The following is a 21,776-nucleotide window of genomic DNA, read 5'->3' on the forward strand; positions in this document are numbered from 1 at the left end:
CTGCAGCCTATCACCCCCCAAGCCAACGGGTTGGTGGAGAGGCTTAACCAGTCCCTGAAACGAATGCTAAAGAAAAGTGCGGCTGGAGATCTGGGGAACTGGGACCTGTATGTACCCTAGGTTTTATATGCCCTTAGGGAGAATATTTAAGATTCTCTGGAAGTATCTCCCTACGAGTTGCTCTTTGGCAGAGCACCCAGAGGACTATTAGACATTATTAAGGAGTCCTGGGCACCCAAAGAACAGGCTGGACAAAATATCCTCTCCTACTTACAGGGGATCAGGAGAAAGTTGAGAAATGCCATGGAGGTAGGAAGAAAGTCCTTGGGAGAGCACCAAAGAAAATAAAAAGTATATTATGACCGGCACACGCGAAAGAGAGAATTGGAGATAGGCAGAAAGTACTAGTCCTCATCCCAGCTTCACTGCATAAATTTATAGTATAGTGGAGGGGGGCCTATGGAGATTATGGAGAAATTAAATGAAGTGGACTACAAGGTAAAGGATGAGAGAGGGAAAGTGAAAACGTACCATATTAACATCCTTAAGCTGTGGAAGGAGAAGCAGATACTGTGTGCCCTGTCCAAAGAGGGAGAAGTAGATTGGGGCCCTCAGATACAGGAGTTGGGTCAACAGGAAAAGGCTAGGATAGCCACAGGCTGACCACAGAGCAGAGGGGTCAGCTGGAGAAGGTCCTGGAAGAATTTAAAGGGGTATTATCCCCCAAACCAGGTTGTACGAGTCTGGCCCAGCACGACATCAAAACTGTACCAGGGAAGATAGTAAGGCAGCGCCCCTATAGGTTGCCTGAAGCTAGGCGAGTTATAGTGGGGCAAGTTGGTACAGGAAATGAAGGAGCTGGATGTGTTAGAGGAATCCAGCAGTCCCTGGGTTAGTCCCATTGTACTGGTCCCTAAGAAGGATGGGTCCACCCGAGACTGCATAGACTTTAGGGCAGTCAATGCAGTATCAGAGTTTGATGCTTACCCGATGCCCAGGATTGAAGATCTGCTAGATAAAATAGGTAGAGCTCAGAATCTGTCCACCCTTGATCTGAGTAAGGGGTATTGGCAGATACCATTATCTCCAGGGCTAAGCCTAAGACTGCATTCCAGATACCCCAGGGAATGCATTCCAGATACCCCAGAGAATGTCTTTTGGCTTACATGGGGCAGCTGCTTCTTGTCAATGCTTAATTAACAAGGTGTTAGAAGGGCATGGGACCTAAACAGCTGCCTACATGGATGACAAATCATTTTTACAGCCACATGGCAGGAGCCTCTTGAGCAGTTACAGCAGTGCTTAGGGCCTTAGAAAAAGCCAATTTAACAGTTAACCCAAAGAAATGTGTTTTTGGGGAGGCAAAATTTAGTTACCTGTGACATCAAGTAGGAGGCGGGGAAATTAGGTCCTTATTAGACAAAGTTAAAAGTATTTGTGATTTTCCCCAATCTGAAACTAAGAAACAGCTGAGGGGTTTTCTGGGTTTATTGGGGTACTACAGGCGCTTCATTCCCCAATACTCTACAAGAACAGTGCCGTTAACAGAGATGTCTTCAAAGACTTCAATTAATTCAGAACACTGCGGCCAAGTTGATCTTTGCAAAACGTAAATTTGACCATGTATCTCCACTTTTGTCCAAACTCCACTGGCTCCCAATAATTACCAGGGTTCACTTTAAATGTTCCTGTCTAGCTTTTAAAATCTTACATGGCATCCTCCCTCTCCTAATCCCTCTATCTTGGAACTCTCCGAATCCCAACAACACCAGGCCCACCCAAAAACTTAAACTATCCTTCCCCTCACTAAAAGGCATCCTCCATGCGGGAAAATTGGGACAATCTCTCTTCTTCAGAATCTCATGGCTTTGGAATAACCTTACTATCCCACTGCGGAATCAGGTCTCCTTCCAACTATTCTGCAAGCACCTGAAAACTAGTCTTTTCACAAAAATGTAATGTTCTCCTCTCCCCCTTTACACTACCTCCAAACTCAATGCGTTATACTTTCCATTATTAAGCTCTTGTAAACCGTACCGAGCTCTATATTCACGAAGAGGATGCGGTATATAAACTTAAGGTTTAGTTTAGTTTAGTTAGATGCTCAAAAATAAATGCCCAAATCAGCTAGCTTTGGAGCAGAGAAATAACCAAGCCTGGGAGGAACTTCGGTAGTGCCTATGCAAAAATCCTGTTTTAAAAGGAATGGATTTCAATATTCCCTTCATCTTACAAACAGATGCTTCACAGGAGGGCCTAGGGACAGTCTTTTCCCAGGAACATCAGGGGGTAGAACACCAGTAGTGTACCTTAGCCTTAAGTTGACTCCACCAGAAAAAGCTTATGCCACCACGGAGAAGGAGTGCTTAGCCATCAAATGAGCAGTAGATGCGCTAAGGTATTATTTGGAAGGTAGAGAGTTCATCCTGGTAACTGACTATGCTCCTCTAACATGGCTAAAACAGATGAAAAATAACAATGCCCATTTGATGAGATGGTATATTGCCTTACAGCCCTATAGGTATAACATCGTGCACAGGCCAGGTAGTTTGCACACCAACGCCGATGTCTTGTCCCGGGTAGGGGAGCAGGATAAGCCTGTGCACCTAGGACAAGAATAAGTCGGGTTTTAAGGGGGGGAATATGTGACAGGGAGAGTCCTATCATGCTGGAAGAAACCTGCAGTGCTCTAAAACTATCCCTAAACCTACCCCTAGGAGCTTAGGAGTCAATTAAGAAGTTTTTGACCAAGTTGTTATTTATTGATTGTATTCAACATTTTTAATGTAATGAATGATGATTTTATTGAAATTGTAATTTAGAAGGAAGCTTTAAAACAGTTCAGGGGTGTTTGTGATGTAAGTAATAATGGATTTAAACATATTTTCTTTGATTTGTGCAGAGCTCTTTAAGAACCCTTGAAAAAGCCTTTGTGTGGCAAAACGGGTCCCGTCGGGGCAGGCTAGCAATTCTGCACATTAAAAGATAAATGAAAATACTTTCTGTTGTGACGTTTTATTTGAATTGGTCATTGAACTGTGAAACAACAGTGTTAGGTAAAACATCAAGGAGGAGGTAAAAATAAGGGTCATGAATATATATCATTACCCACTAAACATTAATCGGTGTGGAATTGGGTGGGTGCTGGAGACCTTCTAGACCTCTTTCCGTACTGGACACTCAAAACTGGGGTGATTTGCCATTGTGGATGTTTCCAGTTTACCTCACTTCACTATCTTCTATACCTTGTTAGTGACAGACTTAAAGATCTGTATACTTTGGAGGAAAGGCGGGAGTGGAGATATGATAGAGACGTTTAAATACCTACGTAATGTAAATGCGCATGAGTTGAGTCTCTTTAATTTGAAAGGAAACTGCAACGAGAGGGCATAGGATGAAGTTAAGAGGTGATAGGCTGCGGAGTAATCTAAGGAAATACTTTTTTACGGAAAGGGTGGTAGATGCATTGAACAGTCTCCCAGAAGAGGTAGTGGAGACAGAGAGTGTCTGAATTCAAAAGGGCCTGAGATCTCTCGGAGAGAGAAAGTGATAATGGTTACTGCAGATGAACAGACTAGATGGGCCATTTGGCCTTTATCTGCCATCATGTTTCTATGAAATAAATATGTCTTCATTGCTTTACGATAGGGAAGGAGTCTCAAGGCACTGAAGCCACTGAGAAACGAACATTAAGAGAGAAAATAAGAAATAGAAGTAGAGAAACTGCAAAAGACTTCCGCAGATAGTGAAATTGATTTGTTTACCAGTTCTCAGGCTCAGAAAAGTTGTAGATTTATGCAATACCCAGATTGCGGATAGGGACTGAACACCTAGTGTATGGAATTCGGACGAGATGTAACAGAATAAGGTCTGGCAGAGTTGAGAACTTCAATAAGAGCAGGACAGTAGGATCATCCCCAGGATCCAAAACCCCAGAGGGATCTGCAGATCCAGCACACAGCCCCTGATCACCCACCCCGGGAAGTGCTGTCCCTGCAAACAAGGGATCAGTAAGGGAAACATCAGGGTCAAGGTCCCCTAGATGAGGATGAGGTAGCACAAGAATCCATGACCCAAGGACTCAATTCCAGCAGATTTCCATGCAAAATTTGCAATTTGGAAGAAGCAGGTAGCTTTAGGAAAAAAGATCGCAAAAAATCCAAGATGGCCGCTGTTAAAAAATTCACGCAAAAATCGTGCTACGTTTCATACTTCCCTAACTCTAAAACCTGCAATTTTAGGATTTTTGATGAGGGGGAACATCAAGAAACAGTCAAAACTTCACTTTTCAAACCTCCCGATTCTGTGCTCTAGCCTGTGTTCACCTCTTTCACAGTATTTGGATGAAAAAAATCACTGCCACAATGCTGGGAATGCTTCTTGAAAACTGATCTTCGGGCTGCCGCTCAGACTCATATTCCGTGAGAGCCGTTATTCTCACATTACCCCTCTCCTCAAGACACTTCATTGGCTTCCCATCCATTTCGAATACAGTTTAAACTCTTCTTGCTGATTTACAAGTGCATTTGCTCTGAAGACCCCCACCCCCCATATCTCTCCTCACTTATCTCCCCCTATGACCCCCCCACCGTGATCTCCACTCATCGGGCAAGCCCCTCTTATCTGTACCCTTCTCTTCCATTGTCAACTCCAGACTCCGTCCCTTCTTTCTTGCGGCACCGTATACCTGGAACAGGCTGCCTGAATCAATACGTCATGCTCCATCCCTGGCAGTGTTCAAATACAAGCTAAAGGCCCACTTTTTTTAAACTGCTTTCAACTCTTAACTCCCACTCACTGCTGTCAGATATCTATACCCACTGTATCATTTCCTCTACCATAATCTCTCCAACCCTGTAATGTCCTGTCTAAATTAGATTGTAAGCTCTTCTGAGCTGGGACTGTCTATTGTATGTTAAAATGTACAGTACTGCGTATGCCTTTTCAGCACTATAAGAATAATAAGTAGTAAAGACTCCTATGTTTGACTACACCTTCACCCTTGTGGACCAATGGATACGCACCAAGACAGTTGGAGGCGTGAAGATGCAGCCAGCCTTCTGCAAGACCCCACCGAGTCTTCTAAGGGCACCTAATAGCCTGCACTTGACCCCTGCTTAACAGTAGGTGAGACCACGTCAGGGATAGCCTTGAGCTCCAGAGAAAACTATGCAGGCTGGCAAACAGGTACCCAGTGGGATCGGCCTGTCAGCTACAGACGGAAGTCTGTGAATTCTCAAGCAGGCAGAGCTTCAAAATCGCTTCAAGCACCAAATTACCCAAGAAAGGGATTAAATTAGTGGTAATTAGTAATTAGTGGATGAAAGGGTGGGTAGTATACAAGAATAAAGTTGTTATTATTATTATTATTATTATTAAATTACATCAACTTAAAAATAATAAAATGGGGAGAGCAGAACACACACTCCTGCAGGCACATATGCAGAAGGAAAGAGTTAGAGAGTTCTATGAAGTACAACAGAGGCAGAGTGAAAAATCTAGAGAGGATTCCTTCTGCAGCAGCACACAGCTATAGGGAAATAACCCATCTTTCTAGAATGTCTCATCTATTGCACTAGAAATACAATTATGATATTATAGCCATGGTTTGTTTGTTTTTAAAGCGTAATGCCTAAAATACTAGATGTTTCCACAATTTTGGAAGCTTATACACGTCACAAGGAGGAGTCTGGCAGAGGCCTCAGAGAGGTTTTGGTGTGGGGGTTAAAAAGGCAGTAGAGAACAGGGCTTCATTGAGGGACAAGAGAAAATCCTGCAGGCCTTGGTCAGGTATCTGATCAGGTGCACAATCCCTCCCACTTCCCCAAGACCTCAAGCTTTGGAATCAAGAAACTGAAGAATTTATGAAATCTGGGAAAGCTGTTCTGTCTCAGTGATATCTTATGATGTCTCCCACTTGTATGCCTTTTTAATCGCGCTATCTACTGAGCAATAACGATTCTCTCTCTAGAGTTTCAATAATTTAATAGAGGCCAGCTTAATTTCAGTCTCAGCATTGAAACTGTAGCCCCATCCCATTAACATCAAACATGCCCCCCCTTAGACTCTCCCCAGGCCCACAGTGTAAAGGCCCTGGTGGTCTAGTGGTGTCTTCAGGGAAAGAGTATCACGAGTTGCTTGTTCCCATCATCTATACTGTAACCAAGTTTCCAAGTTTATATAATCTTTGATATACCGTTTATCAAATATATATCTAAACGGTTAACAATTATCAATGTTATTTTTTTTAAAAAAATGTTAAAAAATAAAAAGAAATTTAGAAGGGAGAACAATACAATCTGACTTACTGGAACCAATAAGGGAGAGGCAGGAACTGGTAAGTGAAAAGTACATAGAGATGAAAAAAAAACAAAAGAGGGAGGGATACGAAGGAAGGGGATTGAAACGAGGGTGAATGTGACTTCCTGCAGCAGCCTCGCAAGATTGCCATGTGAGGTCATGGCCACCATTTTGGAATTGGGAATGGCCTAAGCAGAAGCAAGTCAATGCTGCTCAGGCCATTCCCAATCCGAATATGGCAGCCACAACCTGCTGTGGCAATGTTGCAAAGCAGGAGTAACTCATGCTGCTTCTGCCCCCAAGATACCATCAGGGCCTTTACAAGATAAAGCCTAACGGAGTGGGGGGGGGAGGAAGAAATGTGTTTTCTGTCAGGAAGGGTAGGAAGAGGATGGCTGACCACAATGATGGTTGGGGTGGAGCCAATTTTGTTTATGGTTAGGGCCAAAACAGACACAGATTTCAGGTTCCAGTTCTGATCAGCTTCTAACAATATGAAACTGGCTTCTGATGTTACTGTGACAGTGACATCAGTATGCAAGTGTCGCCTATCGTGGTGCTGTTGAGAGCTGGTTACAGCAATCACGCCATTATCACAGCAGACTGTCCAAGTCCTACAATGCAGAAATGACTCACACAGCGCTGAACAGAGGCGGTGTATACTCTGGAATATAATCCAAGTGCGCTCTTACATCAAACCGGTCAATCATGTTATTGGAATCTCCTTGCCATGGCATCCTATCAGGACAAAAATCAAAACAAAGGACCAGTCAGCAATATTTGATTATTCATTTGGCTTTTTCAGAGCCTATTACTTGTGGCAAGCTCAATACAAGAAATAGAACAGCGACACAAAGCTCTTAAATGCAAAATAGACCTAACAAGCATGCTGTGTATTCTTTTTCATCTTTTGTTCGCTACTCCAACAAATGTTGATTTGTATTGACAGCTACATCTGCATTCAGGCCATCTACAGAAGGGATCCACACACTTTTCTATGTATGCATCACATCTGCATGTGAGCTAAAAACTATGTGTATCTATGAACTGACACAGTAAGAAATGCCAGGTGCTTAGAATAATTTTTTTGTTTCCCCAATAGGAAGTTACAGGCCTCACCAACAGATCAGTTGCCAAATTGCCCCTCCCACCCTCTCCAGCATGCATGCCAGACTTCAGATATCAAAACTGAATTAGTGTGGTAACCATAACATGACCATTTATTTTTTTCATCAAAAGGGGACATCTATTAATTGTCAGTCCTGCCCCCAATTTCTTCCATTCATTTTTCATGTACAAATAATATCTTATTAATTCATAATGGTAACCATAAATTTTTTTTTAAAACTACAAAGCACACTATACGCAGAGAAAATGTTAATCATCATTTATATTTGGAGGGGGTTTCAAAGATGTCAAGGCAGATGACTTTAAAATATACAATATCACCTCAGTAACTATAGAAAAATAGACAAATATAGTGCAAAATATAGACAGCAGATATAAATTCTCAAAACTGACACATTTTGATCACTAAATTGAAAATAAAATCATTTTTACTATCTTTGCTGTCTGGTGATTTCATGAGTCTATGGTTGCGTTTCATTCTGACTGTGTATCCTTTCTTTCATGTCTTTCTTTCTGCACTCAGGCCCAATTGTTCCTTTCTATTCTCTCCCTCCTTCCTTCCTTCCTATGTCCTTAGTGCCCCCAGTGCCTCCTTCCTATGTCCTTATTGCCCCCAGTGCCTCCTTCTCATGTCCTTAGTGCCCTCAGTGCCTCCTTCCCATGTCCTTAGTGCCCCCAGTGACTCCTTCCTATGTCCTTAGTGCCCCCGTGCCTCCTTTTCATGTCCTTTGTGCCCCTTCCTATGTCCTTAATGCCCCCAATGCCTCCTTCCCATGTCCTTAGTGCCCCTTCCTATGTCCTTAATGCCCCCAGTGCCTCCTTCCCATGTCCTTAATGCCCCCAGTGCCTCCTTCCTATGTTCTTAGTGCCCCCAGTGCCTCCTTCCTATGTCCCCCTCACTGCCTTCCAGACTTTGTCCCACCCCCAGCCCTGAAGCCAGCCTGCCTCCCTGCCGCGCCAAAGCCAGCCAGTTTGCCTGCCTACCTCCTTCCCTCCCTGCTGCAGAAAAAAAAAAAAAAGCCTCTCTCCAGGCCCGATTTAACCCCCCCCGGTCCGCTATTGCTGCTGCTCTGCTTACCTCCCTGCTGCTAATCGCGCCCAGAAGCCTTCTTCCCGACGTCAATTCTGACATCGGAGAGGACGTTCTGGGCCAGCCAGGCAGCGATTGGCTGGCCTGGAACGTCCTCTCCGATATCAGAATTGACTTCGGGAAGAAGGCTTCTGGGCACGATTAGCAGCAGAGAGGTAAGCAGAGCAGCAGCAACGGCAGACCGGGGGGTGGGGGGGGTTAAATTGGGCCTGTAGAAAGGCTTTTTTTTCCCACGGCAAGGAGAGACAGGAAGCGATCACCTGTCCCATTGTCCCTGCGCACAGCTTCGGGACGCTGTCCCTAAAACGGGACATTTTGGCGCCCCAAAGCTGTGTGTGGGGACAACGGGACAAGGGATCCAAAAACGGGACGTATGGTCACTTTAGGTAACCATCAACTCCACACTTCATAAGAAGCATCATGCTTCAGGCACAAAGAAAGAAATAGTACACCCTGGCAGAATAACAACTCCTTGCCTTCCTACCAATACACATTGCCAGGCTTTATGCATAGAAAATGGAACAGCGTTACCCCACTCCCTTGTAGTGTCTGCACAGCTTCAGGTCTAATCTTTTCCACCTCACTGCCAAGGCATCTAGTACCTTGAATTAATTAATACCCCCTGAGAAAGAACACCACAACCTTCAGCTCTTATGTTTTATATTCCAGTGCTAGCTCTCACATGTTGACGGGGCTTTCTGCTGCCAATGCTATGGCAGAATCCAGATGAATCTTACATGAGCGGCCATGGACCTGGAGAAACTGTGCTGGGTCCTTTTTCTGAAAACAAAAATAAAGATTTTTTTCACTTAACTTCTTGCATACTCAGATCATCTGGAGCAAAATACTTGAAGCCACAGGGACATGTTAGACTTCCTAGGTCCTTTTTTATTTCCTTGAGAAAAAGCAGACATGGACCAATGGTTCCCAAACTTGGTCCTGGAGGCACCCCAGCCAGTCAAGTTTTCAGGATATCCACAATGAACAATCATTAAAGAGATCTGATTGCAGTGGAGGCAGTGAATACAAATCTCTTGCGAATATTCATTGTGGCTGTCCTAAAAACTTGAATGGCTGGGATGCCTCCAGGACTAGGTTTGGAAACTACTGACGAAGACAACAGAAGTGACCAGAGGAAAAATGGAAATGTTTCATCTCAGACACATAAATATTCAGCACCTCATTGCCCTCTAATGTATCTCCCACCCCCAGTGCTGGGTTACTGGAACAAAATGGATAAATAGATAAATTATATCTTACCTGATATTTTTCTTTCCTTTAGTCTCAGTAGATAGAAACAGAGAAAGTAGTTCCTTGTGATTTGCTCCCTAAAGGGTATTGTGCATAGAACCTGCAATATTTTAACTGACAAAATAATGTCCCTGTAAGCACATACTAAAGATTACTCAGCCCCAAATGCCCCCTTCTCTCCCCTCCCCACACTGAGCAATATAGAAGCAGCATCAGAAACAGAAGGTATCTTTAATTCATCCAAAATTTTGCTGCACAACTTATATTCCGTGAGAGCCGCCATACACACATTACCCCTCTCCTTAAATCACTTCATTGGCTCCCCATCTATTTCTGAATATAGTTCAAACTCCTCTTACTGACCTACAATTGAACTCACTTCGCAGCCCCTCAATATCTCTCCTCACTTATCTCTCCCTATATTCCTTCCCGCAAACTCTGTTCATCGGGTAAGTTCCTCTTTTCCTTACCCTTCTCCTCCACTGCTAACTCCAGACTCCATCCCTTCTATCTTGTTGCACTTTATGCCTGGAATAGACTGAGTCATTACATCAGGCTCCATCTCTAGCAGTATTCAAATCCAAGCTAAAAGCTCACTTTTTTGAGGCTGGTTTTAACTCCTAACTCCCACTCACCACAAGATACCTATGTCCATCCTACCATGCTCTCTGCAAGAAACTCCCAGTCCTGTTTGTCCATCTAAAATAGATTGTAGCTCTTCTATCTGAACAGGACCATCTATTACATCTTAAATACACATGTACAGCATTGCATATGTCTTTCAGCACTATAAAAATGATAACTAGTAGTAGCAGCAGCAGTACTGTAATGGATAAGAGAGATTTATGCTTATGTTTATTGATAACACTGCCTATTCCAACACATGGGCCAAAGCGGTATACATAACAAAATCATTTTTTCTTTTTTTTAAAGGAATGCCATTAAAAGACAGGAGAGCAACACAATCATACATAACAATTTACACCAAACTAAAAATAAACAGGCATATATAAACTATTAAAACTACACAAAATTGTGATCCTCCTGTTCCCCAGGGTGGCTGACAAGAAATCAGAACTGAAGTAGCGAAGCGAGGACAATTTATCAAGGCTTGCTTAAAGAGATAAGTCTTTAGTAACACTTTAAAACTTTGCAAAAGATGGAAAAATTATGTTCTTACCTGTTAATTTTCTTTCCTTTAGACACAGCAGTTGAATCCAGAGACCAATGGGATAGCACACATCTACCAGCAGGTGCAGATAGAGAAATTGATTAACAGGTAGTCCTATTGGCTGGCATGCCTCCTGCATCTTCAGTATTGCTCCTTGCCCAAGCATCCGTAATCATCAATATGCTTAGCATAACTATCCCATAACTATCAATAATAACAGTCTTTGAAAGTTGCAAAAGAAAAAACCGACAGTCGATATCCAGAAAGGGTGGGGCTCTGGATTCATATGTTGCGTCTAAAGCAGTGGTCTCAAATTCGTGGCACAGGGGCCACATGTGGCTCGCCAGGTACTATTTTGAGGCCCTCGGTATGTTTCTCATAACCACAAAAGTAAAATAAAATAGTTTCTTGATTATATGTCTCTTTAGCTATAAATTACAGTATTATTATTAAGACTTAGCCAAAAGGAAAGATTTATAAAACTATAAAGAGTTTTACCTCATGCAAAGTTGTCATTTCTTTAATAAGACATTAACTATTTTTTCTGTGGTCCTCCAAGTACCGACAAATCCAAAATGTGGCCTGCAAAGGGTTTGAGTTTGAGACCACTGGTCTAAAGGAAAGAAAATTAACAGGTTTCCTTCCTTAGCAACAGCAACAGATGAATCCAGAGACCAATGGGATGTAGCAAAGCAATCCTCAATCTGGGTGGGAAGCAAACGCCGCCTCAGCAATAAGCAAAGCACTAAACACAGCCTCCGCATGCGTCCCCACATCCAACCGGTAATGCTGAGATAAAGTATTCTTGGAAGACCAAGTAGCCATATGACGAAACACCTCCAAGGAAAAAAACCTCTGGGCTAAGTCCAAGTAGCCGCCATTGCTCTAGCTGAATGGTCATGAAGTTCTTCCGCCAACCGCTTCCCTGCCATCAAGAAAGTGTAAAGACTGTCCTACTGGACCCTTCGATTGATGGAGGCTTTGGACGCTGCCCTTGAAGAATACAAAGAGGTGATCTAACGACTAAAAGTTGTTAGAAACTTACAGATTGCGGAGAATGCTATGCACTTTTAAGAAACGCAATGAAGAAAAGCTTGCCTCCGCATTCCTCCTCCCAGGAAGAAGGAAGGAAAAGTGAGAGTGGCAAAAAAGAAAGGATGACACCACCTTAGAAAGAAATTGTGGTACTGTCCAAACTGACACCCCAGAATTTGTAAATAAGAAATAAGAATCCCTGCCATACAAGGCCTGCAACTCAGAAAACCACTGAGCTGAAGCCATGGCCACAAGAAACACCGTGTTCAACGTCACAGTCTTTTAGAGTCTCAAAAGACAAGGTTGAAACGGAACCTTCTGTAAACTGCGAAGATGTACCTTAAGACTATACTCCAAACAGGGCTTCTTAAGAGGTGTACGAGAATACTGTACTCCTTTTAGGAACTGAACTACATGAAGCTTAGAAGTAAGCTAAGAGCGAGATACCTAGCCCTTGTAACAAGCTAAGATTGCCACTTCAAGCTGAAGGGACTTGAACGCTAAGCCCTTGGCAATACGCTTGTGCCAAAAAAGAAAGAATATAGAACACAGAAGTATGGAAGGATGCCAATGTTGAGAGGTACCCAAGAAAGGAAAAGCCTCCAAACGGTAGCTTAAGCCACAGGTGAAGACATCTGTATCGCCTGGAGAAGAAAAGAAATAACCGGCTTCGCATTACCCTTGCACGTCAGCCATGACTTTTCAAAAGCTAGGTTGTAATACCAAAGTAGGACAAATATCTATGTTGATCGGACCCTAGGTGAGTAAATCAGGAGATATCGGGAATCTCAACAGTTCAGCCATCAAAAGACTCATCAGATCCACATAGCAAGGATGGCGCAGCCAATCCGGAGATTCTCTGATTACTGTGCCCTGAAAGTGAGCTTGAGATGGCAAATCCATCCAATCATCAGCCAGGGGAAAATACTTAAAAAAGAGAAACCAGAGGCAAGAAAGAAGCAACACTGCTACCTCCTCTGACTGCCACTCTCTGCGTCTGCTGAAGAAGCTAGGAAGCTTTGAATTTCGAGACGAGACCATGAGGTCTAGTTCTAGGAGATCTCACCTTCACCTTTTTACAAAGAGCTGGAACGCCAGAGCGAATAGCTCCCAATTTCCAGGATGTAGAAGATTTTACTACTACTATTTATTATTTCTAAAGCACTGAAAGACATATGCAGCGCTGTACATTTTAACATACAATAGATTCCTGATCAGATTTTGTGGTGAGAAAGTCTATTCTAAACCCTTTTCCTGACCTGTAAAATGATGTGCTGACAGAAGAGGAAGATGAGATTCCACCCATTGAAGTAGAACATTACTTTACTTGCCAACTGAGTACATCACGTACTTTCCTGGCTGTAGAGAAATACCACCATCATAACACTGTCTTAAAAGACTTTTATCATCATTCCGGAAGAATGGTCTGAAACTCCTGAAACAGTAGCCTGAACATGCTTCAGTCCAGAAGAATGAGCGAGCACTGAGTCTCCTCTTAATACCAGACTCCTTGCGTTGAGAATTGAAGGCACTGAGCCCCCAACCCGATAGCCTGGGATTAGAGAATGATACGGTGGCTGTTACCCGCGGCTAGCCACGGATAACCCGCCAAAACAGTGGTAAAAAAACTGTGTTCACCGTAACTACGGGGACAAGGCCATTCACTGCCCCATGGAGTGGTGAATGGCCTTGTCCCCGCAGTTACGGGAGGGAACGCGCACGGTCACCTATCGCGCTCCCTCCCTCCTTACTGATTGCTGCTGCTGCCGCCCAGTCCAAACATCTCCCTACTCCTTCCCTGCCCCTTACCTTCGTGGCCGGCGATTTCTAAATTTCTTTCCTACAAGCAGCTGGAGCGTTGAAGCTGCGTGTGGCTGCCATAAAGGTCATCTCTGACACAACTGGAAGTTGTATCAGAGACGACCTTTATGGCAGCCATATGCAAGTTCAATGCTCCAGCTGCTCGTAGGAAAGCAATTTAGAAATCGCTGGCCACGAAGGTAAGGGGCAGGGAGGTTTGTCGGCACAGTTGTGCACTGTAAGCAGAAAACACTCCTGCCTGTCGGACCAGGGCGTGGTGTGCATGGCGGAAGCATCTAAGAGGTGGTTCTCGCTGGGGGGGGAGTGAAAGCGCCACGAAGGTAAGGTGCAGGGAGGGAGAAAGGGAAGAAAGGTGGGGAGTGGAGAGGAACAGAAGCTAAAGGGAAATGGGGAATAGCGAACAGGGAGAAGACGCTGAAGGGAAATGGGGAACAGAGAGTGGGGAGAAGATGCTGGCAGGGAAGAAGACAGAGATGCCAGACTATGGGGGGAGCGGAGGGAAGAAGATGGGTGCCAGACCAATTTGGGGGGGGGAGGGAGAGGCACATTAATAGAGCAAATGGAAGACGCAGAGAAAAGAGAGACAGAGGATAGAAGAAATTTAATGAGAAGATGAGGAAAGCAGAAACCAGACAACAAAGGTAGAAAAAAAAAATTCTATTTATTTATTTATTTTGCTTTAGGATAAAGTAGTATATTAGTTGTGTTGATAAAAATTTATAAATAAAGCCCTGCCAGCTGAACATCTCTTTCTCTAGTTCAGCAGCCAGAACTTTGATTTATAAGGAAGGAATAAGCTAAATAGCACAGTTACTTACCGTAACAGGTATTATCCAGGGACAGCAGGCAGATATTCTCTACATGTGGGTGACATCACCGACGGAGCCCCCTAGCGGACGTTTTCGCAAGTAGGCAGCATATTTTCTACATGTGGGAGACCTCCAAGCTAACCAAAAGGGACGGAGGGAGAGTTGGAAATTTATGGGAAAACAGATTCTGCAAAACGGACTAGCCAAAATGGCCATCACACCTGGAGAAAGTATCCAGACAGTAGTGTGAGGTAAACGTATGAACCAAGGACCAAGTGGCAGCCTTACAGATTTCCTCAAGCGGAGTAGAGTGGAGGAAAGCAACAGACGCCATCGCTCTGACCTTGTGGCCTGTGACTTGACCCGGCAGGGAGAGAACAGCCTGAGCGTAATAGAAAGAGATACAAGCGGCCAACCAGTTAGAAATGGTCCGCTTGGAAACAGAGCGACTCAAGCGATTAGGATCGAAAGAGAGGAACAGCTGGGGAGCAGAATGATGAGGAGCGGTGCGCATCAAGTAGAAGACCAGCGCATGCTTACAATCAAGAGAATGCAGAGCCACTTCTCCAGGGTGAGAATGGGTTTTCGGAAAAAACACCGGAAGAACAATGGATTGGTTGATGTGAAACTCAGACACAACCTTAGGCAAGAACTTAGGATGGGTATGGAGAACCACCTTATCATGATGGAAGACAGTGAAAGGTGGGTCCGCAACCAAGGCTTGAAGCTCACTGACCCGACGGGCAGAAGTGAGAGCAATAAGAAATACAACCTTCCAAGTAAGAAACTTCAAGTGAGCCCGCGCTAGAGGCTCGAATGGGGGTTTCATCAAGCAAGTAAGGACCATGTTAAGATTCCAAACCACCGGAAGAGGTTTAAGGGGCAGATGAACATGGAAAAGGCCTTTCATGAAGCGGGAAACCACAGGATGAACAGAGTGGACTCGAACCAAAGAGGACTTGAGTCCAGCGCCAGACAAGTGTAACAGATAATCCAGGACAGCAGATAAGGAGGCAGACAGCGGCTCCTACTGTCGAGTAGCACACCAGGAAGAAAAGCAGGTCCACTTCTGATGGTAACATTGGCGAGTGGACTCCTTCCGAGATGCCTCCAGGACGTCCAGCACAGGCTATGAGAACTGGAACGAGGGCATTAAGTCTCGAGGAACCAAGCCGTTAAATGCAGAGACTGAAGGTTGGGATGAAGCAGATAACCTCGACTCTGTGTATGCAGAGAAGGAAAAACAGGCAAAAGAAGAGTCTCCCTGGAACCGAGTTGCAACAGAAGAGAGAACCACGGCTGTCGGGACCACCGAGGAGCTATCAGAATCATGGTGGCACTCGTGGACTTGAGCCTAACAAGTCTTCAGAATCAGAGGGAAAGCACAGTTACTTACCGTAACAGGTGTTATCCAGGGACAGCAGGCAGATATTCTCACATGTGGGTGACGTCATCCACGGAGCCCCGACGCGAACAGCTTTTCAAGCAAACTTGAAAGAAATTTCAAGCTTGCTGTGCTGCACCACACATGTGCATGCCTTCCTGCTCCACTAGAGAGTGCATCCCCACCTCGTGGTCCTCAGTTCCATAGCCAGCAAAGAAGCCATCCCCGGGGAGGAGGGCGGATTGTGAGAATATCTGCCTGCTGTCCCTGGATAACACTTGTTATGGTAAGTAACTGTGCTTTATCCCAGGACAAGCAGGCAGCATATTCTCACATGTGGGTGACCTCCAAGCCAACCAAAAAGGGCAGGTGGGAGGATGGCAATTTAAGAAAACAGATTACGCAACACCGACTGGCCGAACCGGTCGTCGCTCCTGGACAGAGTATCCAGACAGTAGTGGGAGGTAAAAGTATGAACCGAAGACCAAGTGGCAACTTTGGAGATGTCCTCAACAGGTGTAGCCCGGAGGAAAGCAACAGAAGCTGCAATAGCTCAGACCTTATGCCCCGTGACTCGACCATGCAGCGCGAGACCAGCCTGAGCGTAGCAAAAGGAAATACAAGCAGCCAACCAGTTGGACAAGGTGCGCTTGGAAACAGGACGTCCCAGCCAATTAGGATCGAAGGACAAAAACAATTGAGGAACCTTCTGATGAGACTGAGTGCGTTGAAGATAAAAAGCCAACGCCCTCTTACAGTCAAGCGTATGAAACGCCACTTCGCTGGGATGAGAGTGGGGCTTCGGAAAAAACACCGGAAGAACAATGGACTGATTGAGGTGGAAATCAGACACAACCTTAGGCAAAAATTTAGGATGAGTGCGGAGAACCACCTTGTCATGATGAAATACAGTGAAGGGCGGATCCGCTACCAAGGCCTGCAGCTCACTAATCCGTCGAGCGGAAGTGAGCGCAAGCAGAAAGATCACCTTCCAAGTCAGGAACTTGAGATGAGATTTATCCACAAGCTCAAACGGGGGTTTCATAAGTAGAGCCAGAACCACATTAAGATCCCAAACCACAGGAGGAGGCTTGAGAGGAGGATGTACGTTCAAGAGACCCCTCATGAAACGAGAAACCAAAGGATGAAGGGATAGAGACTTTCCCTCAAGATGCTGATGGAAAGCAGCAATCGCACTAAGATGCCCCCGAATAGAAGTTGTCTTCAGACCGGAATGAGACAAATGAAGCAAATACTCCAGGACCGAAGCCACAGGATCCAGATGATGAGAGGAACACCAAGATGAGAATCTGGTCCATTTTTGAGAGTAGCAAAGCCGAGTCGAGACCTTGCGAGAAGCCTCCAAAACCTCCCGGACTGACTGAGATAAAGGAACCGAAGTCAGGGGGAAAGGAACCAAGCTGTCAGATGTAAGGACTGAAGATTGGGATGCAAAAGAGAACACCGACTCCGAGACAGCAGAGAGGGAAAAACAGGCAGAAGTAGAGGCTCCCTGACACTGAGTTGAAGAAGCAGGGAGAACCACGGCTGGCGAGGCCAACGAGGCGCAATTAGAATCAGAGTGGCCCGTACAGACTTGAGATGTACAAGTGTCCTCAGGATCAGAGGAAAAGGTGGAAATGCATAGAGGAATTTCCCTCCCCAACCGAGAAGGAAGGCGTCGGCCTCGAGACGATCCGGGGAGTACATCCGTGAACAATAAAGAGGCAGTTTGTGATTCACCGGGGAGGCGAACAGATCTATCTGAGGAGTCCCCCACCGGTCGAACACCTGTCGCAGAACCCGAGAATGCAGTGACCACTCGTGCGACTGGAGAAGGCGGCTGAGTTTGTCCGCCAGACAGTTCCGCTCTCCCTGAATGTAAACCGCTCGAAGGAAGATGTTTTGGGAAATCGCCCACTCCCAGAGACGAAGAGCCTCCTGGCACAGGGACCAAGAGCCCGTCCCCCCTTGCTTGTTCACATAATACATCGCCACCTGGTTGTCCGTCCGGACTAGAACTACCTGATCGTGAAGCAAGTGGCGGAAGACTCGAGCAGCCAGATAAATGGCTCGAAGCTCCAAAACGTTGATGTGACAGCGACGGTCCTCCGCCGACCACATTCCTTGAGTGCGCAGACCGTCGAGATGAGCCCCCCAAGCATACTCCGAGGAGTCCGTGGTTAGGATCTTGTGGTGCCGAGGGGCAAGAAAGAGCAAACCCCTGGAAAGATTGGAAGAGTTGGTCCACCAACGAAGCGAGCGTCTCAAAGAGGGAGTCACCGTCACATGACTGGAAATCGGGTCCCGATCTTGACGCCACTGAGAGGCCAACGTCCACTGAGGGATTTGAAGATGTAAGCGGGCAAACGGCGTGACATGGACTGTAGACGCCATATGACCCAGGAGAATCATGAGGCGGTTCGCCGAGACTGAGGGCAGTAGCGAAACCTGCCGACTCAGATGGACCAGGGTCTCCAACCAAGGAGGAGGAAGGAACGAACGGAGGCGAACCGTGTCCAGCACGGCCCCGATAAACTGTAGGGATTGAGAGGGGCACAACTGGGATTTGGGAAAATTCACCTCGAACCCCAGACGCTGAAGAAAGATGATAGTCTGTTGGGTCGCTAAGATAACCCCCTCCCTGGACGAGGCCTTGATCAGCCAATCGTCCAGGTAAGGAAAGACCTGCAGCCCTCGGGACCGCAGGGCTGCTGCGACTACCACCAAGCACTTTGTGAAGACTCGAGGGGACGAAGCCAATCCGAAGGGGAGGACCCGGTATTGAAGGTGCAACTCCCCCACCTGAAAACGCAGGAATTTGCGAAAGGCAGGATGCACCGGAACATGGGTATAAGCCTCCTTCAGGTCGAGGGAGCACATCCAGTCCCCCTCGTCCAGCAGCGGGTACAGAACCGGAAGGGAGAGCATACGGAACTTCTCCCGGACAAGGTACTTGTTGAGCCGCCGGAGGTCTAAAATGGGGCGCAGGTCCCCGGTCTTTTTCGGGACCAAAAAGTAGCGGGAGTAGAACCCCTTGCCCCGCTGACAGGGGGGAACACGTTCCACCACCCAGAGGCGCAACAAAGCCCTGGCCTCCGACAGGAGAAGGGGGAGCTGCGACCTGTTGGAAGGACACGCGCCGGGCGGACTGTCCGGAGGAAGTTCCCGGAAGTTGAGGGAATAACCCTTGGATACGACCCGAAGGACCCAAGTGTCCGAGGTGAGAAGGGTCCAAGAGTGATAGAAGGCGCGAAGATGACCCCCCGATGGGTAGCGGGGTCGACGACAGTGCGGAGGGGGCCCGCCCCCAACCGCCCAGGGCGTCAAAAGGACGGGGTGGGCTTGGACGCCCCCTGCGCCTGAGGCTTCTGCTGCTGCGCCCGAGACTGCTGAGGAGGCCTTCGAGGTGGCCTGGAGAAAGCCGGCTTGGTCTTTTGCGGGTAGCGCCTAGGCGGAGCCCGGTAGGTCTTAGGAGCTGACGGTTTCGCCTTGGGCGGACCAAAGAAGCGAAAGACCGTTCGTGCTCCGAGAGGCATTTCGTGGCCGTCTCGAGGGGCTCGTCAAAGAGCTCCGAGCCCACACAGGGCAGATTGGCCAGGCGCTCCTGAAGGTTAGGATCCATATCGATGATCCTGAGCCATGCCAGCCGGCGCATAGCAACAGCAAACGCAGAGACCCTGGAAGTCAGCTCAAACGCATCATAGGTCGCATGGAACAAATAAAGACGAAGCTGGGAGAGAGACTCAACTAGCCGCCCAAACTCTTCTCGGTGAGATGCCGGCAAAACCCCATGAAAGGTCGGCAAGGACTTCACCATGTGACAGAGATAGGATGTGAATGTGAAGTCATAATTCAGAACCCGATTCGCCATCATGGAGTTCTGATACAGTCTCCGTCCAAATTTATCAAGTGTGCGACCCTCGCGTCTCGGCGGGACCGCAGCGGATACCCGAGAAGGTTGGGACTTCTTGAGGGATGACTTCACCATCAAGGACTGGTGGGATAACTGAGCCCTTTCAAACCCTTTACAGGGCACTGTGCGGTATTTGGATTCCATTTTGGAGGGGACTGCCGTCACCGCATACGGGGATTCCAGATTCCGCAAAAAAGCCTGCCGGAGAACCGGGTTCAACGGGAGGCGGGGAGACTCCCTAGGTGGGGAAGGCAAATCCTGCTCCGCCAAGAATTCCTTGGAATTCTGGGACCCCTCCAAGAGGTCCAAATCCAACGCTCACCCCATGTCCTGAACAAACCTCGAAAACGAGGAGGGACGGAGACCGGACCGGTCATCCTCCGGGGTAGGCGAGCGAGAGCAACGAGCCGCCGAAAAAGAAGGCGAGGCCTCGCGGGAATAGCAGGGCTCTCAGCTAACTCCCACATCCGACCCCCAAGAAGCAACGTCGAGGGAATGCGCCGGGGTCGGAGACCTCCGAGGACCTGAGGAGCCCCTTGGGGAAGACCTCGGGTCCGGGGTACAGAAACCTTCTGACGCCTCGGAGAGGAATCCCGGGAGCCTCGGGGAAAACCCTTCCGAGGAGGAGATCGAAGCAACCTCGGGTTAGAAAGGGTAAGCTCAGAGACCTGGAGCGCCTCGACGTCCCGGGCCGGCGGGGAGCGACCACGCCTCGGAGGCGACCCACGAGAACGTTTCGGCCACTTAGAATGGCGCTTCGCCCGAGGCCGACCCAAGGGCGAGGAACCCCCCGAGGCCTTGGAAGAGGAGTCCGAGGACGAGAGCCGGCGGGTCCGGCGCACCTTGTCCCGGGGCACTCGGACGCTGCGCTCAGGCTGGGCCGGGGCCAAGGCCGAGGAAGGCTGCAAATGGGCCAATGCCGAGGACAGCTCCAAGGAAATAAGAGCTCGGAGCATGTCCTGAAAAACCGGGACTGCCATCATGGACGGCATGTCGGAAGCAGTTGGATACTCCACAGAGGGCGACCTCGGTAACGAATATTCCCGAGGAGTAGAGGACTTAGAAGACCGGGACGGGGCCGAGGTCGACCCACCCGGTCCCGTCGAGGACCCCGAGGATGGCTTCTTCGCCGGAATGGTGCCTGAGGAGGGAAGCGGGGACTTACCCTGAGAAGGCTTCGAGCCCGAGGACGAGGGCTTCGAGGTCGAGGACAGCTGAGGCGGGGCCGAGGAGACCGAGGCCGACGTCGAGGCCGGGCCCGCCGAGGGCTCTACCACACAAAGCTCCGCCATGCGTGCACGACGGCAGCGGAGGGCCCGAGGCTGGAAAGTCGCACACTGGGGGCACGAATCCGTAGGGTGGTCCGCACCCAAACACAACAGGCACCACCGATGGGGGTCGGTGATCGACAGCAGCCGATCACACTTGGTGCACTTTTTGAACCTCGACAAGGGCCAGGACATGAAAAACGAAACAGGCCGTGACCGATCGAGGTCAAGCGGCCACGGCAAACCGGGAGCCCCCGGATGCCGAACAACGATTAAATTTTTTTTTTTTTTTTTGAAGCAAAAAAAGACGGAAGAAGAAAAACGCACAGCGACTCCGACAAAACAACAAAGCCGCGGTGCTAGAAGGCACTTCACACGGAGAGAAAACAAGAATAGGGCTTCTGGCTCCGCGGAAACTACAGAACTGAGGACCACGAGGTGGGGATGCGCCCTCTAGTGGAGCGAGAAGGCATGCAAATGCGTGGTGCAGCACAGCAAGCTTGAAATTTCTTTCAAGTTTGCTTGAAAAGCTGTCCGCGTCGGGGCTCCGTGGATGACGTCACCCACATGTGAGAATATGCTGCCTGCTTGTCCTGGGATAAG

The 21,776-nt window shown here is 47.4% G+C and overlaps 1 protein-coding gene across 6 annotated transcripts in view; it reads right to left on the reverse strand.

Annotated features, from left to right (window-relative positions):
• Positions 1 to 21,776, reverse strand: part of CLASRP (CLK4 associating serine/arginine rich protein) — a 211,791-nt gene that overhangs the window by 177,154 nt on the left and 12,861 nt on the right. For all 6 annotated transcript variants that reach the window (XR_004540410.1, XM_033955808.1, XM_033955811.1 and 3 more), the window contains exons 3-4: positions 9,201 to 9,298; positions 6,937 to 7,038 (exon numbers count right to left, since the gene is read on the reverse strand). Coding sequence is in view for 5 of the 6 variants with exons in the window: in XM_033955808.1 (XP_033811699.1) it covers positions 6,937 to 7,038; positions 9,201 to 9,298 (200 nt within the window). In the remaining variant the exon portion in view is untranslated. The remainder of the gene's footprint in view (positions 1 to 6,936; positions 7,039 to 9,200; positions 9,299 to 21,776) is intronic.

Source organism: Geotrypetes seraphini, chromosome 8, assembly GCF_902459505.1.
Source record: "Geotrypetes seraphini chromosome 8, aGeoSer1.1, whole genome shotgun sequence".
Lineage (NCBI taxonomy): Eukaryota > Metazoa > Chordata > Amphibia > Gymnophiona > Dermophiidae > Geotrypetes > Geotrypetes seraphini.